Consider the following 23,164-nt stretch of genomic DNA (forward strand, 5'->3'; position numbering starts at 1 on the left):
TGCGGCTCAGCTGCACAATCGCCGACTCCCAGATTGTTGCTGAGAGATTCCGGAATTCAATGCCTCTCCCGGACATCACACGGAGTCACTCGGACTACAATATTAAGGGCGTGCCGTGATGATATTACTCTTAACGTCCTCTTGGACGTCATTGCGCCCGTCATTCACGGAATGCTATTTGCGTCCTCTTGAACGTCATCATGCCCGCCATTCACGGAAAGCTATTTGCTTCTATCGGCACATGTAGGAGATTGCAAGGCATACTGGGTGACACAGAGTACACTGACGGTTGTGATATAAACAACTTTAACACTCCTACTAATATGCGCCACATTGTGAACCCACACAAAAGAAGAATGACAAACACATTTCGGGAGAAAATCCTCACAGTAACACAACATAAACGCAACACCACAAATACCCAGAATCCTTTGCATCCATGACAAACCCTGACTATGTTATACACCCCCCCCCATACAGAAACGTGTTCCAATATGCTGTAAATGTGTCTTCATACACTTCCTCTACATCAGGGGTCGGCAACCCGCGGCTCCGGAGCCGCATGCGGCTCTTTGGCAACTCTGATGCGGATCAGCTGCACAATCGCCGACCCCCCAGATTGTTGCGGGGAGATTCCGAAATTCAATGCCTCTCCTGGACATCAAATGGAGTCAACGTTCTCCAATTTTCTCTCGGACTACAATATTAAGGCCGTGCTGTGATGATATTACTCTTAACGTCCTCTTGAACGTCATTGCGCCCGCCATTCACGGAATGCTATTTGCATGCCAACCGGACACATGCATTTCGCTGCTTCTATCGGCACATCTATGAGATTGCAAGGCATATTGGGTGACACAGAGTACACTGACGGTTGTGATATAAGCAACTTTCACACTCCTACTAATATGCGCCACATTGTGAACCCACACAAAAGAAGAATGACGAACACATTTCGGGAGAAAATCCTCACAGTAACGCAACATAAACGCAACACAACAAATACCCAGAATAATTTGCATCCATGACACTTCCTGACTATGTTATACACCCCGCGAGCACCAAACCCCGCCCACCTCAACCATGCAGGGTGTAAATAGTCAGGAGGTGTCATGGATGCAAAGGATTCTGGGTATATGTTATGTTGCGTTTATGGTGTGTTACTGTGAGGATTTTCTCCCGAAATGCGTTTGTCATTCTTCTTTTGTGTGGGTTCACAATGTGGCACATATTAGTAGGAGTGTTAAAGTTGTTTATATCACAACCGTCAGTGTACTCTGTGTCACCCAGTATGCCTTCCAGTCGTGTGCGTGCACCTGCGGAAGCCTCTCACAACATGTTGCTGGACTGGCAAGCAGTTTGTACATGCCGTAGAAGGTATTTAAGGCAATGGCTTCATAGCATGCCCTTATTCTTGTCATCTGGGTGACCACCAGCAGATATTGGCGGGAATAGTTGCGGCTCCCATTGTCTTCCTCATTTTGTGAAACGGGTCGAAATGGCTCTTTCAGTGGTAAAGGTTGCCGACCCCTGCTCTACATACTGCACTTGCGCAATAATTATGTAGCGCGACGAGTGCCTAGAACGGAGGTGTCAAACGTAGGGGCCGCGGGCCTGACGAGTCTGGGTTTGGAGGTTGCCAGGAGAATGCTACATTTCGGACTGCATTGTGCCGAGTGAGATATTTGGTGGAGGAGGAATTATGGTGTGGGGTTGGGTTTTTTTTTGCAGGAGTTTAGTTCCAGTGAAAGGAACTTTGAATGCTCCAGAATACCAAAACATTTTTGGACAATTCCATGTTCCCAACCTTGTGGGAACAGTTTGGAGTGGGCCCCTTCCTCTTCTAACATGACTGTGCACCAGTGCACAAAGCAAGGTCCATGAAGACATGGATGACTGGTGTGGATGAACTGATGTGGTCAGGCTTTATCCGGCCCGCGGGATGTCTGTGCTTAGTATAAAAAAGAGACAACATTTTAGCATGAAATAAACTGCTGTTCTAAATGTGTCCACTAGATGTCGCAAAAGCAATTATTTGTATCTTCGTAGACCAGGGGTCACCAACGCGGTGCCCGCGGGTGCCAGGTAGCCCGTAAGGACCAGATGAGGAGCCCGCTGGCCTGTTCTAAAAATATCTCAAATAGCAGCACTTACCAGTGAGCTGCCTCTATTTTTTTTAAATTGTATTTATTTACTAGCAAGCTGGTCTCGCTTTGTTTGACATTTTTAATTCTAAGAGAGACAAAACTCAAATAAAATTTGAAAATCCAATTAAATATTTTAAAGACTTGGTCTTCACTTGTTTAAATAAATTCATTTATTTTTTTACTTTGCTTGTTATAACTTTCAGAAAGACAACTTTATAGAAAAATTACAACCTTAAAAATGATTTAAGGATTTTTAAACACATATACCTTTTTACCTTTTAAATTCCTTCCTCTTCTTTCCTGACAATTTATATCAATGTTCAAATAAATTTATTTTTTTATTGTAAAGAATAATAAACACATTTTAATTTAATTCTTCATTTTAGCTTCTGTTTTTTCGACGCAGAATATTTGTGAAATATTTCTTCAAACTTATTGTGATTAAAATTCAAAAACAATATTCTGGCAAATCGAGAAAATCTTTAGAATCAAATTTAAATCTTATTTCAAAGTCTTTTGAATTTCTTTAAAAATTTTTGTTCTGGAAAATCTATAAAAAATAATGACTTGCCTTTGTTAGAAATATAGCTTGTTCCAATTTGTTATAAATTCTAAGAAAATACAGATTGGATTTTAACCTATAGTGCGTCTGCCTCACAATACGAAGGTCCTGCAGTCCTGGGTTCAAATCCAGGCTCGGGATCTTTCTGTGTGGAGTTTGCATGTTCTCCCCGTGAATGCGTGGGTTCCCTCCGGGTACTCCGGCTTCCTCCCACTTCCAAAGACATGCACCTGGGGATAGGTTGATTGGCAACACTAAATTGGCCCTAGTGTGTGAATGTGAGTGTGAATGTTGTCTGTCTATCTGTGTTGGCCCTGCGATGAGGTGGCGACTTGTCCAGGGTGTACCCTGCCTTCCGCCCGATTGTAGCTGAGATAGGCGCCAGCGCCCCCCGCGACCCCGAAAGGGAATAAGCGGTAGAAAATGGATGGATGGATGGATAAAACATATCATCAAAATTCTACAATCAATCTTAATCATGAAAAATCACTAATGATGTTCCATGAATTCATTTTTCAATTTTTTTCAAAAAGATTCAAATAAGCTAGTTTTTCTCTTCTTTTTTTCGGTTGAATTTTGAATTTTAAAGAGTCGAAATTAAAGATAAACAATCATTTTCATTTTTTCCTGTTTTCTCCTCTTTTAAACCGTTCAAATAAGTGTTTTTTTCATCATTTATTTTCCTACAAAAAACTTCCGTAAAAGGAAAAAAAATGTACGACTGAATGACGGACAGAACTACCCATTTTTTTATATGTATATAGAGATTTATTTACTAAAGCTAAATTGAGCAAATTGGCTATTTCTGGCCATTTTTTTTTAAGTGTGTATCAAACTGGTAGCCCTTTGCATTAATCAGTACTCAAGAAGTAGCTCTTGGTTTCAAAAAGGATGGTGACCCCTGTTGTAGATGATGCTACATATGTAAAAAAAATAAACTACATGATGTTAGTGCACCAGTCAAGGAAAATGAGAAAACTACATAAATAATATCCTGTTATTTAATTTAGATATTATTTTTTGCTAACACTTTAGTATGGGGAACATATTCACCATTAATTAGTTGCTTATTAATATGCAAATAAGTAACATGTTGGCTATTAATTAGTCTATATTAATGACTTATTAATGCCTTATTCTGCATGGCCTTATTATACAACAACCCTAACCATCCATCCATCTATTTTCTACCGCTTGTCCCTTTTGGGGTTGCGGAGGGTGCTGGAGCCTATGTCAGCTGCATTTGGGCGGAAAGCGGGATACACCCTGGACAAGTCGCCACCTCATCACAGGGCCAACACAAATAGAAAGACAACATTAACTCTCGCATTCACTCATTAGGGCCAATTTAGTGTTGCCAATCACCTAACCAGATAACTCTAAATTAAGTTGTTGTTACTTACAATATGTTCCCCAGGTGTCCAAATAACTCTTAACTATGTCTTTGTCACTTAGAATATGTTCCCTATACTAAAGTGTAGTTTTTTTTTTTCTTCATAGATTGAAAATTAACACCAATAAGTTAACTGATCAACATTATCACATGATTTATCCAGAAAATATAAATAACGACAAATAAATGTAAAATACTATTAACCGTAACATGTAAGTGTAAAAAAACAACAAAAAGAACATTATTATGATTTGTACATTTTCAGAATGTGCTTGTTTTATTTTTAGACAAAGAAAACAATCTGAAGTTGTCTTTAGTTTTAAGTTATCAGGCCGTAATTGTACCAGTCCAGCCCACTTGGGAGTAGATTTTTCTCCATGTGGCCCCCGATCTACAATGAGTTTGACACCTCTGTCTTGGAACAATAGCAAATACAGATTCTGGGAACTGAACTATAATCAGGTCTAGGAGGCTTTTTGTTGCTTTGTAACATTTCATCATAGTTATTTGTCATGTAAATGCGAAAAAAGTCACTATTCCTGTATTTACCACAATGGAATATAAGACGCTGCCTGTTTTTGAAGACCTGTTTTTGGAAAAATACTTTTAATATTTAAAAAAAAAATCATGTCATCATTCAATGTCAATAAAATACCTCTTAAATTGCAATGACAAATGAAATCATATACCGTAGCATTTAGTAACGTAAGTTAGTATTACTGTGTCAATTTTAATTGATTAAAAAAAAAACCTTGATTCATAACTGCACTTTAAAAAAACTTTAAAAATGAAAACGAGGGACATCTACGCCTTTTCCAATTAAGAAACGACATACCTCAATCTAAAATGATATAAACACTTTACTGTCTGAGCAACTATGATATTTAATTGTGCTAATATAACCTACTAGCTGTGCTCTCTTAATACAGAGTGATCCTTCTATACTCAGAGGAATACGAGAAAGGTGTCTTAACGGTGTGTTCAAGGACTACTGAACAGAGTAGGACGCCACAACGGCCGCCAGAAATAATTATTGATAGTAGATTTATTTGTATGCACTTTTTATTCAAATAAATCTTAAGTGATACAGTACAAATCAATATTAAGCACAACATAGGATTAGCCTTTAAAACAGATCAAATATTAAGACTAAAACTGTCAAAATAATTGTGTCCAAGTTATCACAAAACTTTGTGTTACATTGAGTTCAGCTCGCCCTGCGAGAGGAGAAAAGCTGTCTTTGATCTTACCAAGCAAAATGCTTGTAAAACTCCACCGTGTAGGATGGGAAGTGACACAAAGGTGTTGGTTTCTTTGATGTATTGTAAACCACAGAAACATATTGTCTTGACCAGAGATCTACAAAGCGGAAAGGAAGCAGGACCTGACGCAAGCTCCAGGCACCTTTTCTTTGAACTGTTTTGTAACAAAGGGATGGCTATTTACGACCCCCCCTCCCTTAGAAACGGCTGTTGCCATGTAATCAGGGAAAGTCCAAATAAAAGAGGAGACATACAATCTTTCGTCAGAGCGTGGTGGAACACTGTACAAGGGTACAGGTATACACGCTCTTCTCATTGAGCCAAATATTATTCTGTCTCTGTTTGATTCCTTGCTGCTTTGTCTGTTTAATAGATGTCATCAGTGTTTGAACCTGACAGAAACAGTGAAGCGCTAGTAACATAAAACGTGCAAAATGTTTTAACAGTGTGTGTCTATTTTAGTTGTTAAAAAAACTTGGTGAAAATATTTTAGTGTGTGTGTATAAATACTTTTTGAGCACGTTCAACAATACAGTGATAATAATGACTGTGGTAATGTGTGTAGGTGTTTATATTGTTACATCCCTACCTTGCAGACTGTTTGATTCTCCACTGTCTTAAAATGTTCTGAGCGATAAGCCACTTAGCGCCATCTGTTGGTTTGTAGAGGTGGGGGAAGTAATACATTTTTAGATCGCAAGTCGGACATGGAAGATTGTCGAGACGATTAGTAAACGTCAATAGTCGATAATCGATGTATTTATTGTAACTAAAGTAATGCAGACAGTTGTTAAGTTTGTCTCACCGAGAGATCCGACCAATTCCTTTACTTTCTGGCAGTTAGTATCCAGTTTTGGACAAATTTTCAATAATTTAATAAATGTGGGAATTAATTTGACTGTTTCTTATTACAAATTAGTAATTAATATAATACTGCATCAATATACATAAACTAAAGATGCATCAATAATCGATTTTTAATCTAATTGTAGCTCCTGAATCGTAATTATAATGGAATCGTGAGGAGCCCAAAGAGTCCCACTTCTATTGGTTTGCATGTATACATCTTTATAAAATGAGCAGCAAAAACAAAGTTATCACCAGAGGTGGGTAGTAACGCGCTACATTTACTCCGTTACATCTACTTGAGTAACTTTTGGGATAAATTGTACTTCTAAGAGTAGTTTTTATGCAGCATACTTTTACTTTCACTTGAGTATATTTATAGAGAAGAAACGCTACTTTTACTCCGCTCCATTCATGTACATTCAGGTCGTTACTCGCTACTTTTTTTTTTTTTTATCGATCTATTAATGTTTGTTTTGTTTTTTTCAAAGTAGGACCTACGCATGCCTGCGTTTCACCAATCACATGCAGTCACTGGTGACGTTGGACCAATCAAACAGAGGCAGGCAGTCACATGACCGTCACACGTCGAATCCGACTTAAACAAGTTGAAAAACTTATTGGGGTGTTACCATTTAGTGGTAAATTGTTCGAAATATGTACTGTACTCTGCAATCTACTAATAAAAGTTTCAATCAATCAATCAAAAGTGTAAAGGAAAAAAGACACTTTTTATTTCAACCGTACTTCCCGTCAAAAGTCTAAAGGCTGATCGCACAGTTCCTGTCTTCACAATAAAAGCGCCGCTCCATCGCGCCTGCGCTAACAAAATAAGAGTCTCCGAAAGCCAGCGCAAACAAGCAAGCAAGCTACGGAGTTTGCCGCCAAAGTATTTCTTGTAAAGTGTATAAAAACGAATATAGAAGCTGGACAAATAAGTTGCCAAAAACCAACGACTTTCATGTGGTATTAGACGGAAAGGAGGAACTTTTTTTGTCCTCCATTTGAAAACATGGACGTTATCAGCACTACTGATTCCAATCAATGCAATTCATCAGAATCAGGTAATACACCAACTTATATTCTTGTCTTCATGAAAGATAGGAATATATATGTTAAACATGCATGTATATTCATTAAAACACCTTTAACATGTCAACAAAAAGGGCAAAATAAATAAATATAAGTTATATACTGTGTGTATATATATATAACCATCCATCCATCCATTTCCTACCGCTTATTCCCTTTTGAGGTCGCGGGGGCGCTGGCACCTATCTCAGCTACAATCGGGCGGAAGGCGGCGTACACCCTGGACATATTAATATATATGATGTGTGTGTATGTATATGTATATATGAGGTAGATCACTTCGACTTGGTCATTTATTAAATAATTGATTGACGTTGAAAAACTTATTGGGGTGTTACCAATTAGTGGTCAATTGTACAGAATATGTACTGAACTGTGCAATCTACTAATACAAGTTTTAATCAATCAATGAATGCTTACTGAGCCTATGGTGCTGTTAAGTTATTGTGGCTCAATTTGCCTTTTTTTATTTTAATGTATTATTATTTAATATATATTATTGTTTTAGTTGCTTAAGAGATATTTCTGGCTCTGAATTTGCTCATTGCTATTTTTATGTTTTTGTGCATTATTTGTTGCCGTAATCATTAAACAAACAGGTTACTCATCAGTTACTCCGTACTTGAGTAGTTTTTTCACAACATACTTTTTACTTTTACTCAAGTAAATATTTGGGTGACTACTCCTTACTTTTACTTGAGTAATAAATCTCTAAAGTAACAGTACTCTTACTTGAGTACAGTTTTTGGCTACTCTACCCACCTCTGGTTATCAGTAATTAACAATTCTTCTCAAAGCTAAGTTTATTTTTGATGATTTACTCGAATGTTCTCATTTTTTACCTACACACTTGTTACATGTGACATGGGAACGAGACGCCACCACGGCAAAGATCAGTTTAATAGGTTTATTGGACTCGAGGTTGATGAAATGGTGGAGTGTGTATGCTACTAAAAGTGAATGGTGTAAGACGGTGTGTCGAGCTAACAATACCAGAGTTTGTTGTAAGTGCGTGTTGGATGAATCCTTCGTCAGACCAAAGGGGCAAGGCGAGAAGGCAGTTCATGGGCAAGGCAAGCATGGTGTCAGTGGCTGGAGAGAAGCAAGAAGGTCCGTGTCATAGCAGGTGTCGAGGATCAAGGGAGGCAGTCCAGAATCCAGAGGGAAGTCGAGGCACACTGTTCGATCACGGGAAACAAGGAGCACGGAGGACATAAGACACGGGCACAGGGAAGGCACAGAGAGAGAGCACGTATGCAGGAGGATGCTTACTACAAGGAGTGAACTACGTTCCGGCACTGGATCTTCAGGTCCGCTGGTCTTTATGCTGTCCGTCTTCATCAGACCCAGCTGCGTTGATTTGTGATTGCCTGCAGCTTCGCAGGCGAGGGGCAGGGGCGCTTCTAGCGGAGGTGCCGGCAGAGCTCCCAGCACATGACTAGCGGGATTGCGTAAGTGCCGTGACACTACTTTTCTCAAATCAGAGACTCTTTGCTTGGGGGAGGCCATGTTTTTTAACCAATTTTGCTCAAACTTTACAGACATTAGCTCGCCAATCCCCTAAAAGTGTGCACTAAATTATGTGGTGATTCAGCTAACCACCCCGAAGGTACAGGTGGTAGCAATTTTACTCGGGATATTCCGATTTAATACTGCCCATTCCTATACCGATCATTCATGATTAAGATCGGCCAATACCGATACCGATACTGATTACATGTATTAACTGTACAATTTTCAGTGTTCTTATAGTTGTATTGATATTTCAATATCAAAGCAATATTTGAACTAGTTCCTTATTCTCTTTTACAATTGTTCGACAACAAGTACTCATTTAAATCCTTTCATTTTTGCACTTTATTATTGACCATATTCTAATATTACCCCTGATGTCTACACAACCAATTTATAGATTGATCTGCCCTACTTAAATATCCTGCATTAACAGTTGTTATTTTATTTGTCATTAAACTCTTATCCGACTACTTAGTTTCATGTCAATAACTGATACTGTTTGCTATAAAGAGCTTCTATTTACTCTTCTTAAACTTTACTAAGCACTTCTTTATTTTAGCTTAGCAATTAACATGCCTGTTTGAGGCCTGCGCTGTGTAACAAGTTTAGCCTCGTCCTCCAGTGATAACCCTACTTAAGATACAACAAAATGCAGTTTGTTTGCTCTCATAGAGGTGTATATTATTAGCTTAAGGGAGCGGCTCTGCACTGTGTACGGAGAAACATCATTAGCTGCAAGCTGCTTTAAAAAAAATAAAAAATAGCCAGGGAGAATTTGTGTTTCACATCAGATACTTTTTCACGAAAACTGTCTAATAGTGAAAGGTGACAGAGTAGTGGTGTATGTTTTGGCAGATGTTCACCTTTTTGTGTGCAGCGATTCAGAAGTGCGTCCAAATTGTTTTTGCTCGACTGTGATTTATTTATTTGAGTAAGTTTCGCTGCGAGCCTGACACATTTCATGAATTCTTGCGTCTAATCGTCATCTCCTCTGTTCTGCCCCCACTAGAGTCCTCCTTCATGGTCTCAGCCTCGTCACGGACCCCGTCAGTAACCTTCGGCGACTCCTTCGAGCTCCTGTGCTTGGTCAAACCCCGCCACAACCCTCGCGTCCCCACCTCCGTCACCTGGCGCTTCATACCGGCCGGCATGGAGGCGGCCGACGAGGGCGGGTTCAAGGAGCTGGTGACTTTCACCCGAGAAGGCACGCTGAAGTGGGGGGAGCAGCTGCTGGGACTGGGAACCCGTACCACCGTGGACCGCTCTCACTCCAACACCAACTTTTGGCTGTCGGTGACACGGGCGGGACGTCGCGAGGCGGGCAAGTACCAGTGCACCGCTGTCCTGTGGAGGAAGAACTACGACAACAGCTGGAGCAGAGTGGCCAACCGCACTTCCAACCTGCTCGGAATCAGCGTCCTGCAACCAGGTAAAGCTGATTCTTGTCATACTGAAAACACACTTGGAGACCCGATATCTTGTAGAGTAAGGTACAGTAGGGCAAAAAAGTATTTAGTCAGCCACCGATTGTTGACAGAGGTGTAATTTTCATCATAGGTACACTTCAACTGTGAGAGACAGAATGTGGAAAAAGAATCCAGGAATTCACATTGTAGGAATTTTAAAGAATTTATTTGTAAATTATGGTGGAAAATAAGTATTTGGTCAACCATTCAAAGCTGTCACTGATGGAAGGAGGTTTTGGCTCAAAATCTCACGATATATGGTCCCATTCATTTCTTTCCTTAACACGGATCAATCGTCCTGTCCCCTTAGCAGAAAAACAGCCCCAAAGCATGATGTTTCCACCCCCATGCTTCACAGTAGGTATGGTGTTCTTGGGATGCAACTCAGTATTCTTCTTCCTCCAAACACGACGAGTTGACTTTATACCAAAATGGATACATGGATGATACAGCAGAGGATTGGGAGAATGTCTTGTGGTCAGATGAAACCAAAATAAAACTTTTTGGTATAAAGTCAACTCGTCATGTTTGGAGGAAGAAGAATACTGAGTTGCATCCCAAGAACACTATACCTACTGTGAAGCATGGGGGTGGAAACATCATGTTTTGGGGCTGTTTTTCTGCTAAGGGGACAGGACGATTGATCTGTGTTAAGGAAAGAATGAATGGGGCCATGTATCGTGAGATTTTGAGCCAAAACCTCCTTCCATCAGTGAGAGCTTTGAATGGTTGACCAAATACTTATTTTCCACCATAATTTACAAATAAATTCTTTAAAATTCCTACAATGTGAATTCCTGGATTTTTTTTCCACATTCAGTCTCTCACCATTGAAGTGTGCCTATGATGAAAATTACAGACCTCTGTCATCATTTTAAGTGGGAGAACTTGCACAATCGGTGGCTGACTAAATACTTCTTGCCCCACTATATTTTACAATGTGCTATGGGCTAATAAAAAAAAAAACAAGCTGCAAGCCATGAAATGCCCCCATGTCGCACTTTGGACGCCCCGGGTTTAGAGGATTTCTGCTCACTCTAATTGCTCTCTGGTTTAGCTACTAATTGGAATGTGCGTGCAGACGCGGGCATTAATGTGCACATCAGGGTGGGGTCTCCTAATGGATGGCTGAAGATCCCACAGGAAGAAAGAATGTGGAAGAAGGCAGGAAGATGGGGGAGGCAAGGCACAGAGGCCGTGGATTCAGCATAGGAAAGTGTGATGAAGAGAGCTTGAACTTGCTGTTCCCTCTGTGGAGGCATTACACTGTCCACATCACCTGCACTGCACCTCTGTGCCACACAGATGCAGAAAACACAGCCCAATTAGTGGCTGAAGTTAAACAACAAATAGACACACAAATACACACCGGCCCAATTTAGTCCAGTCTTGTATGGCTCAACAGCACAATACATAATTCATGATGCAGGTAAGAAGAACATCCCTGTGGTACCTGAAGAACCAATTTAGGAGCGAGCGAACAAGTCATAGGATGGAATTTGTCTCAAGACCCGATATCTAGGAGAGTAAGGTACAGTGGGGCAAAAAAGTATTTAGTCAGCCACCGATTGTGCAAGTTCTCCCACTTAAAATGATGACAGAGGTCTGTAATTTTCATCATAGGTACACTTCAACTCTGAGAGGTGTGGAAAAAGAATCCAGGAATTCACATTGTAGGAATTTTAAATAATTTATTTGTAAATTATGGTGGAAAATAAGTATTTGGTCAACCATTCAAAGCTGTCACTGATGGAAGGAGGTTTTGGCTCAAAATCTCACGATACATGGCCCCATTCATTCTTTCCTTAACACGGATCAATCGTCCTGTCCCCTTAGCAGAAAAACAGCCCCAAAGCATGATGTTTCCACCCCCATACTTCACAGTAGGTGTGGTGTTCTTGGGATGCAACTCAGTATTCTTCTTCCTCCAAACACGACGAGTTGAGTTTATACCGAAATGGATACATGGATGATACAGCAGAGGATTGGGAGAATGTCATGTGGTCAGATGAAACCAAAATAAAACTTTTTGGTCATTGATCATTTACAAATTGAGTTCGGAGGGGAAGTGAAGTCAGACAGACCGCACTCCTCACAGGAAGTGACGTCAGAAAGAACGCGCCACAGCTAGTTTCATAACAACCGGAGCTAACCCCTGGAAAAATGGAGGCGAGTCATCCAGACATGCCTGCGTTTCTCATTATTCTACACTTTTGGAAATCACACTTAAATAAATAAATAATAAATGGGTTGTACTTGTATAGCGCTTTTCTACCTTCAAGGTACTCAAAGCGCTTTGACACTACTTCCACATTTACCCATTCACACACACATTCACACACTGATGGAGGGAGCTGCCATGCAAGGCGCCAACCAGCACCCATCAGGAGCAAGGGTGAAGTGTCTTGCTCAGGACACAACGGACGTGACGAGGTTGGTACTAGGTGGGATTTGAACCAGGGACCCTCGGGTTGCGCACGGCCATCTTCCACTGCGCCACGCCGTCCACTTGAATATTTAAGAGAAGGAAACGCGCGATTGCAGCTATTTGGGATACAACACTTCTCAGACAGCAAGAGAACGTTCGATTGTGCGGGTCAGCTGTGATTCTACTTACTGAAAAACGTCCATTTGTCGAAGGAGACAAGGAGAATGCGGGCTCCTGTGGATGTGATAGAAAAGGTAGCGTGTGCTTTGTTTTACCTGGTATCGCGGTACTATACTAATACCGGTATACCGTACTTTCTTATTCTCAAACAACGATGTCGGAGAAAATAGAAGCTGACCACTTCTAGTAGCTTTGCATGTTGAAATGAAGTTTGTAAAAGTTCATAAACATCATGAAACTGCATACTAATTTAAAGACTATGGCTGAGTAAAAACACTGCAAGACAGTTCCATTAAACAGCGTTCTTCAGCACACAGAAAACTTATTGTAAAGTCAAAAGTTTTTTTTTTGTTAATTTTTTCTCTCCATTGTCATGTACCTTGTAATAGAAATACTTAAGAAATAAGAAATAGACAAGTTGTCTCGCATACTGTAAAGGTGGCTGGAATTTCAAATACAAAGTTGTAGGATAGCCCCAACTTAGTTCAACCAATCAGCCTTCGACACAGTGGTGTGCGCTTCCCACCTATTGACATCCAAATCGCTGCCGTTGTGTCTTTGGGCAGGACACTTCACCCTTGCCCCCGGTGCCACTCACACTGGTGAATGAATGATGAATGAATGATAGGTGGTGGTCGGAGGGGCCGTAGGCGCAAAGTGGCAGCCACGCTTCCGTCAGTCTACCCCAGGGCAGCTGTGGCTACTGATGTAGCTTACCACCACCAGTTGTGAATGAATGATGGGTTCCCACTTCTCTGTGAGCGCTTTGAGTATCTAACAATAGAAAAGCGCGTTATAAATCTAATCCATTATCATTATTATTATTTTGCCGTCTCTGCTGACCTAACATAACCAGAAATCATGACCATAATTAAAGGAAGATGTCAGGTCCAAACACCAATGGCGTCTATTAAGCGGACAGGAAGCAAGGAATTAAACAGAGACAGGATTCAATTTAGCTCAATGAGGAGAGACACCCTGGGCTGTACTCTTGTACAGTCTTCCACCACGCTCTGACAAAAGGATTTTTATTTGGACTTTCCCTGATAACATGGCAACAGCTGTTTCTAAGGTGAGAGGGGGTCGTAAACAGCCATTGCCCTCGGTCACAAAACAGTTCAAAGAAAAGATGCCTGGAGCTTGCGTCAGGTCCTGCTTTCTCTCCGCTTTGTAGATCTCGGGTCAAGACAAGATCTTCCTGTGGATTACAATAGATCAGGGGTGCCCATTACGTCGATCGCGATCGACTGGTCGATCTCGGAGGGTGTGTCAGTCGATCTCAAGCCAGGCATTAAAAAATAGACATAAAAATGAGCAATCATCAATCATACCAAGACTTCACTTTCGTCAGTTGTTTGACATTCTCGGCACCCGAGGATCTTGTGAGATGACGCTGGCTGCTGCGAGCTCATATTTAAGAAAAAAATCACTAACAGGGCGGACGCAGAGAAACACATTTTATTTCTAGAGACTCCGTACCTACTGTCAAAACTCTAAAGACCGACAGCACAGTTCCTGTCTTCACCATAAAAGACCTGTTTCATCCTGCCTGTGCTAACAAAATAAGAGTCTCAGAAAGCTAGTGTGCACAAGCTAGCAAGCTACGGAGTTTGATGCCAATGTATTTCTCCCCCGCCCTCAGCGACCGCTTTCTCACTTGCTTGCCCACCCGCACTCTCACTGACGTCACTCACCTGCTGCCAGACATTAAAGGGCCACACACATATGCTACTCTCATAACAAAGTGTTTAAAAACGAGTATGCAAGTTGGACAAATGAGATGCCAAATCCAACCACTTTCATGTGGTATTGGACAGAAAGGAGGACTTTTTTTTTCCTCCATTTGAAAATGTGGACGTTATCAGCACCACTGTCTGATTCCAATCAATGCAAGTCATCAGAATCAAATACACCAACTTATATTCTTGTCTTCATGAAAGAAAGGAATCTGTGTGTTAAACATGCTTGTATTATCATTAAACACCATTAACTTGTTAACAAAAATGTCTCTTTCATAAATAAATAAATATAAATTATAAATAGGAATGAGGTAGATCTCCTCGACTTGGTCAATTGAAAAGTAGCTCGCCTGCAGAAAAAGTGTGAGCGCCCCTGCAATAGATCAAAGAAACCGACACCTTCATGTCGCTTCCCATCGTACACAGTGGAGTTTTGCAAGCCTTTTGCTTGGTAAGATCAAAGACAGCTTTTGTCTCCTCGCCGGGAACTCATGGAAACACAAAGTTTTGTGATAACTTAGATACAATTATTCTGACAGTAATTTTTTTTTTCCTTCAACATTTATCATTATTGGTATTCTATATGTCATATTACACTTGTTCCAGTGTTGTTGTTTTTAGTTTTAGTTTGTATCCAATCAGAATTCAGCTAGCTTATGCTGCCATGTTGTACCGAATCTACCAGACACTTTCAGAATCAACAATGCGGGCATCCGCGCACTCTAAGTGAACAAGGACATACAGTTGATAGACAGTTGCAATAGCCAATAAGATCACGAGTTGTTGTCAGTAAGGTCTTTTATATGGCCTCACGTTGAACGTGACATTTACACGTCCTGTGATTAGATACTCATCGGGACCATAAGCGGATGAATTTGAGAACACATAGACTTGATAGACAGTTGCGATAGCCAATCAGATTGCAAGTTGTTGACAGTCGCTCTTCTGTCACGACTAAAAGTTGCAAACTCTTGTTGTTAAAGTGTGTCATGCTTGTCATTTAATTAACGTTGTTCCATGTGTATTTGTCGCCATCATGTAGTCAGGGCGGTAAATATAATATTTGAAAATTATGCACTTTGAATCAAACTTTATTGACCAGAAGTTGCATAAGCCAAGCAGAGAAATCAGGTATATATTTTAATTGCTGATGCGTTTTAAATGATTTTTTAAATGTGCCAGAAAATAACCCGTTTTGTATACTGTTGATGTGGTTCAATGCCCAGTAGGGCGTAAATGTGTTCCTGTATAGTATTTCTCCAGCAATGCTCATGTGGTGAAATAAATTATGGTATTTTCAATCAATCAATCAATCAATCAATGTTTACTTATATAGCCCTAAATCACTAGTGTCTCAAAGGGCTGCACAAACCACTACGACATCCTCGGTAGGCCCACATAAGGGCAAGGAAAACTCACACCCAGTGGGACGTCGGTGACAATGATGACTATGAGAACCTTAGAGAGGAGGAAAGCAATGGATGTCGAGCGGGTCTAACATGATACTGTGAAAGTTCAATCCATAATGGATCCAACACAGTCGCGAGAGTCCAGTCCAAAGCGGATCCAACACAGCAGCGAAAGTCCCGTTCACAGCGGAGCCAGCAGGAAACCATCCCAAGCGGAGGCGGATCAGCAGCGCAGAGATGTCCCCAGCCGATACACAGGCAAGCAGTACATGGCCACCGGATCGGACCGGACCCCCTCCACAAGGGAGAGTGGGACATAGAAGAAAAAGAAAAGAAACGGCAGATCAACTGGTCTAAAAAGGGAGTCTATTTAAAGGCTAGAGTATACAAATGAGTTTTAAGGTGAGACTTAAATGCTTCTACTGAGGTGGCATCTCGAACTGTTCCCGGGAGGGCATTCCAGAGTACTGGAGCCCGAAATGAAAAAGCTCTATAGCCCGCAGACTTTTTTGGGGCTTTGGGAATCACTAATAAGTCGGAGTCCTTTGAACGCAGATTTCTTGCCGGGACATATGGTACAATACAACGTATTTTGAGAGGTATTCATTAAAGTCGGACATCACTGAAGGCCTAGGTGGGAAACACACGGCTCGCCCACTCTAGAGTTCCGACAGGAACTTTCCAAAGTACCACCTTACTATTAGGAACTAAATATTTTGAGGGACGGCGTGGCGCAGTGGGAGAGTGGCCGTGCGCAACCCGAGGGCCCCTGGTTCAAATCCCACCTAGTACCAACCTCGTCACGTCCGTTGTGTCCTGAGCAAGACACTTCACCCTTGCTCCTGATGGGTGCTGGTTGGCGCCTTGCATGGCAGCTCCCTCCATCAGTGTGTGAATGTGTGTGTGAATGGGTAAATGTGGAAGTAGTGTCAAAGCGCTTTGAGTACCTTGAAGGTAGAAAAGCGCTATACAAGTACAACCCATTTATTTATTTATTTTCTTCAGAAGATTATTTACCTGTGTAGTTTTTGGTGGAAACGCAAAAGGGTATTTCATTTATCAGAGTTGTGGGAAAATTCCTGTCAAAGTTCCTGCGGTGGAAAGGGTCTGAATGTTACACCTTTACTCTGTAAATGAATACTAAATAGTTCCCTACTAGCCTTATATTAGAGACTGTGGATATGTTTTATTGGTGTCCTTAAGTGTGCCGCAGTTCACTTTTGTCCTTACAAATATGCCGCACTCGGTTGATCAATGTTTTCACCGTGAGAGAGCGTAATGTAGCTTCATGAACAGAACAGAGTGTCTCTTGTTGCTGCTATTGATTTCTTTAGACCAGGGGTGTCCAAATGTTTTGACTCCGGGCCACATTGGGCTGAAAAAAAATAGTTCGGGGGGGCAGGCTATCCATCTGTCTATCGATCTGTCTCAAAATTTATGAGTGTAGTGTTATGTAAAAGTCGATCTTATTTTATCTAAATAAATAAAATAGCTGAACACCGACACTACCTTTAGAATTGCGTGCGTGCATGCCTTTTTGAGACATCAACAAGGAAAAGTACCTTCGATACGAGGACCGGTGAACAAGTTACGACCGAAATCATGGTCCCCAATGCGGAAAACCACTGTATTAATAGAGAGCCAAATACAAGAGTCCGTGAACATTGCTCCAAAGTCAGGATTTTTTGTTGATTTAATGTGCATACAAAAGTAAACATTGACAGGTGCAAAGGCAGCAATATATGATAAAATAAGCTAAAAGGACTTCCCTATTCATCCCGGAAAAAAATCTGCCAGGTGAACAGCTGATTTTATGACTTCCGGTGCTGACATAAGACAACCCGCGTCCCATATGTGACCATAGGATGAACAAATACACTACGGTTCTGAGACTAAGGTGGTCATTAACAGTTAGCTTCTACAGCTTTATTGCCCAAAGTGCGGCACAGGGGCCACAGGGTCTGTGGTCCATGACTCGTTTTTCATCGGCCAGAAGCACACTACAAAAAACTAATTATATTTGCATAGTATGTATATATTATAAATGTTGTAAATACACATTTTTATATATCCAGAAACGGTGGTCATAAAGAGGTAGGCATTTTTCATATAGGTTTAAAGATGGTAACTAATACAAGTGTGTGTGTGTGTGTGTGCGTGTGTATGTGTGTGTATGTGTGTGTGTGTGTGTGTGTGTGTGTGTGTGTGTGTGTGTTCTAGTATTTTAGCCCTTCTTGGGACATCAAAAAGGAAAAGTAGCTTCCAAAATCATGGTCCCAATAGGGAAAACCATTGCATCTAATAGAGAGCCACATACTAGAGTCCGTGAACATTGCTCCAAAGTCAGGATTTTTTTGTTAATTTAATTTGCCATTAACAGTTAGCTTCTACAGCTGGATTGCCGTCTGTGGGTCCGTGACTCGTTTGTCATCGGCCAGAAGCACACTACAAAAACAAAATATATTTGCATAGTATGTATATATTATTAATGTGGTAAATACAAATCTTTATATATCTAGAAAGGGTGGTCATAAAGAGGTAGGCATTTTTCATAGAGTTCTCAAGAAGGTAACTAATACAAGAATGTGTGTGTGTGTGTGTGTGTGTGTGTGTGTGTGTGTGTGTGTGTGTGTGTGTGTGTGTGTGTGTGTGTGTGTGTGTGTGTTTTAGTATTTTAACCCTTCTTGACCCTTCTTGAGACATCAACAAGGAAAAGTACCTTTCATGTGAGGACCATTGAACAAGTTAGGACTGAAATCACGGTCCCAATATGGAAAACCATTGCATCTAATAGAGAGCCAAATACTAGAGTCCGTGAACATTGCTCCAAAGTCTGGATTGTTTTTGTTAATTTAATGTGCCATTAACAGTTCGCTTCTACAGCTGGATTGCCGTCTGTGGGTCCGTGACTCGTTTGTCATCGGCCAGAAGCACACTACAAAAAACAAAATATATTTGCATAGTATGTATATATTATTAATGTGGTAAATACAAATCTTTATATATCTAGAAAGGGTGGTCATAAAGAGGTAGGCATTTTTCATAGAGTTCTCAAGAAGGTAACTAATACAAGAATGTGTGTGTGTGTGTGTGTGTGTGTGTGTGTGTGTTTTAGTATTTTAACCCTTCTTGACCCTTCTTGAGACATCAACAAGGAAAAGTAACTTTCATATGAGGACCATTGAACAAGTTAGGACTGAAATCACGGTCCCAATATGGAAAACCATTGCATCTAATAGAGAGCCAAAAACTAGAGTCCCTGAACATTGCTCCAAAGTCAGGATTTTTTTGTTGATTTAATGTGCATACAAAAGTAAACGATGACAGGTGCAAAGGCAGCAATATATGATAAAACAAGACGGCAGCTAAAGAAGGACTTCCCTATGCATCCCCGAAAAAACCCACAAGGTAAACAGCTGATTTTACGACTTCCGGTGCTGACATAAGACAACTCGTGTCCCATATGTGACCATAGTTTGAACAAATATACGATGGTACTATGACTATGGTGGCCATTAACAGTTAGCTTCTACAGCTGGGTTTCCTAAACTGCGGAACAGGGGCCATTTGTGGTCCGTGACTCGTTTTTCATGGGTCTTAAGTACGTTACAAAAAACAAAATATATTTGCATAGTATGTATATATTATTAATGTGGTAAATACAAATCTTTATATATCTAGAAAGGGTGGTCATAAAGAGGTAGGCATTTTTCATAGAGTTCTCAAGAAGGTAACTAATACAAGAATGTGTGTGTGTGTGTGCGTGTGTGTGTGTGTTTGTGTGTGTGTGTGTGTGTGTGTGTGTGTGTGTGTGTGTGTGTGTGTGTGTGTGTGTGTTTTAGTATTTTAACCCTTCTTGACCCTTCTTGAGACATCAACAAGGAAAATGACCTTTCATGTGAGGACCATTGAACAAGTTAGGACTGAAATCACGGTCCCAATATGGAAAACCATTGCATCTAATAGAGAGCCAAAAACTAGAGTCCCTGAACATTGCTCCAAAGTCAGGATTTTTTTTGTTGATTTAATGTGCATACAAAAGTAAACATTGACAGGTGCAAAGGCAGCAATATATGATCAAACAAGACGGCAGCTAAAGAAGGACTTCCCTATGCATCCACGAAAAAACCTGCCGGGTGAACAGCTGATTTTACGACTTCCGGTGCTGACGTACGACAACTCGTGTCCCATATGTGACCATAGTTTGAACGAATACACGATGGTACTATGACTATGGTGGCCACTAACAGTTAGCTTCTACAGCTGGATTGCCGTCTGTGGGTCCGTGACTCGTTTGTCATCGGCCAGAAGCACACTACAAAAAACAAAATATATTTGCATCGTATGTATATATTATTCATGTTTTAAATACAACATTTATATATCCAGAAACGGTGGTCATAAAGAGGTAGGCATTTTTCATAGAGGTCTAAAGAAGGTAACTAAACTAATACAAGAATGTGTGTGTGTGTGTGTGTGTGTGTGTGTGTGTGTGTGTGTGTGTGTGTGTGTGTGTGTGTGTGTGTGTGTGTGTGTGTGTGTGTGTGTGTGTGTGTGTGTGTGTGTGTGTGTGTGTGTGTGTGTGTGTGTGTGTGTGTGTGCGTGCGTGCGTGTGTGCGCGTGTTCTAGTATTTTAACCCTTCTTGAGACATCAACAAGGAAAAGTACCCTTCAAATGAGGACCATTGAACAAGTTAGGACCGAAATCATGGTCCCAATATGGAAAACCATTGCATCTAATAGAGAGCCAAATAATAGAGTCCGTGAACATTGCTCCAAAGTCAGGATTTTTTGTTGATTTATCGTGCATACAAAAGTAAACATTGACAGGTGCAAAGGCAGCAATATACGGTAAAACAAGAATGAAGGAGGAAGGAATTATGGTATGTTTTTTTTTTTTCAGGAATTGGGCTGGACCCCTTAGTCCTAATGAAATAAACTTTGAATGCTCCGAAATACCAAAATATTTTGGACAATTCCATGCTCCCAACTTTGTGGGAACAGTTTAGAGCGGGCCTCCTCCTCTTCCAACAAATTTCATAAAGACATGGTTGACAGCATGTGGTGTGGGATGAACTTGACTGGCCTGCACAGAGTCCTGACCTAAACCCCACAGAACACCTTTGGGATGAATTAGAACAAAGACCTTCTCGACCAACATCAGTGTGTGACCTCAACAATGAGCTTTTGGAAGAATGGTGGAAAATACCTATAAACACACTCCGCAACCTTGTGGACAGCCTTCCCAGAAGAGTTGAAGCTGTAACATCTGCAAAAGGTGGACCCACATCATATTGAACCCTATGGGTTAGGAATAGGATGGAACTTCAAGTTCTTATGTGAGTCAAGGCTGTAGGAACAACAAAGTGGAGATAGTGGAGATGGTATGCTCATCAAGCAGTGATTCCACATGGTCTTTGACTAACATTAGTTCAGTTTGCCTGGAAGAGGATAATGAATTAAATTAACTTTATTATTTAAAGATGTTTGAGGACGTACTGGAGACTCCTGCCTGAGACAGACACAGAGAGTATATGGCCACGGATGTAAAGTCATGCTGCAGCTCAGTGCTGTGTCTCTGTTTTGACCTTAGCTATCCGCACAAAAGACACACCGTCTACCAGCCCTTCAGGAGTTATTTGGAAATCGCCCCATCATCCTGAAAGCTCATTTACCTTCCCCAGTGTGCACTTTACACATTCTACAGGGGAATGCTTCCAAGGTCCTCTTCCTGACTCCTATTGCTGGACATCCCCCATGCTAGTCCATTCTGATGGCATGATAAGTGGCAGTCAGTCAGCAAGTGTAACAAAGCGATCATTGTGAACGTCACGCCACCGATTCCCAGCGCGGAAACTCTTGCTCGGTCCTTGTCACACCTCGTCCTTCGTTCATACGAATGATTTGTGCTTTTATTTAATTTTTTTTTTTTTTGCACAGCTATCTGTTTTGCTGAATGCTAACCAATCAGGGCTAAGTGAGCAGCTGGCTTCCTGCTCTCACAAAGACTGTGTGAAATGAGGTGTGAGCAAACACAGCCACTGACCAGATACATAATTGAGTGACTCTAAATCATGTTTCTCCGTGGTACCTGCTCAATATGCATGAGCCATGTGCGCGGATGGGTACATGTGTGCAGTGCATATGGTATGTGTATAAATATATATATATATATATATATATATATAGAGAGAGAGAGAGAGAGAGAGAGAGAGAGAGAGAGAGGTTGATTGGCAACACTAAATTGGCCCTAGTGTGTGAATGTGAGTGTGAATGTTGTCTGTCTATCTGTGTTGGCCCTGCAATGAGGTGACGACTTGTCCAGGGTGTACCCTGCCTTCCGCCCGAATGCCCCAGTGACGCCCCACAACCCCAAAGGGGACAAGCGGTAGAAAATGGATGGATGTATATACGTATATATATATATATATATATATATATATATATATCAATCAATCAATCAATGTTTACTTATATAGCCCTAAATCACTAGTGTCTCAAAGGGCTGCACAAACCACTACGACATCCTCGGTAGGTCCACATAAGGGCAAGGAAAACTCACACCCAGTGGGACATCGGTGACATATATACATATATAATATATTGGGGCTGTGAATCTTTGGGTGTCCCACGTTTCGATGCAATATCGATTTTTGGGGTCACGATTCGATTCAAAATTGATTTTTTTTTTTTTTCAATTCAACACGATTCTCCATTCAAAAACGATTTTTTTCCCCGATTTAAAAGGATTCACTATTCATTCAATACATAAGATTTCAGCAGGATCTACCCCAGTCTGCTGGCATGCAAGCAGAGTAGTAGATTTTTGTAAAAAGTTTGTATAATTGCAAAGGACAATGTTTTATCAACTGATTGCATTAGTGTAAATTTGTTTTAACTATTAGTTGAACCAAATATATGACTTATTTTATCTTTGGGAAAATATTGGACACAGTGTGTTGTCAAGCTTATGAGATGTGACTGTCACACTATTGTTCTTTTTTTTTTTTTATAAATGTCTAATGAGGGATTTTTAATCACTGCTATGTTGAAATTATAACTAATATTGATACTGTTGTTGATAATATTCATTTTTATTTCACTACTTTTGGTTTGTTCTGTGTC

The 23,164-nt window shown here is 40.7% G+C and overlaps 1 protein-coding gene across 2 annotated transcripts in view; it reads left to right on the top strand.

The window, feature by feature from the left end:
• igsf3 (immunoglobulin superfamily, member 3) overlaps positions 1-23,164 on the top strand; it is a 370,516-nt gene that overhangs the window by 261,042 nt on the left and 86,310 nt on the right. For both annotated transcript variants that reach the window (XM_061879134.1, XM_061879135.1), the window contains exon 6: positions 9,827-10,246. In XM_061879134.1, coding sequence (XP_061735118.1) covers positions 9,827-10,246 — 420 coding nt within the window. The remainder of the gene's footprint in view (positions 1-9,826; positions 10,247-23,164) is intronic.

This window comes from Nerophis ophidion, linkage group LG19 (genome assembly GCF_033978795.1).
Source record: "Nerophis ophidion isolate RoL-2023_Sa linkage group LG19, RoL_Noph_v1.0, whole genome shotgun sequence".
Lineage (NCBI taxonomy): Eukaryota > Metazoa > Chordata > Actinopteri > Syngnathiformes > Syngnathidae > Nerophis > Nerophis ophidion.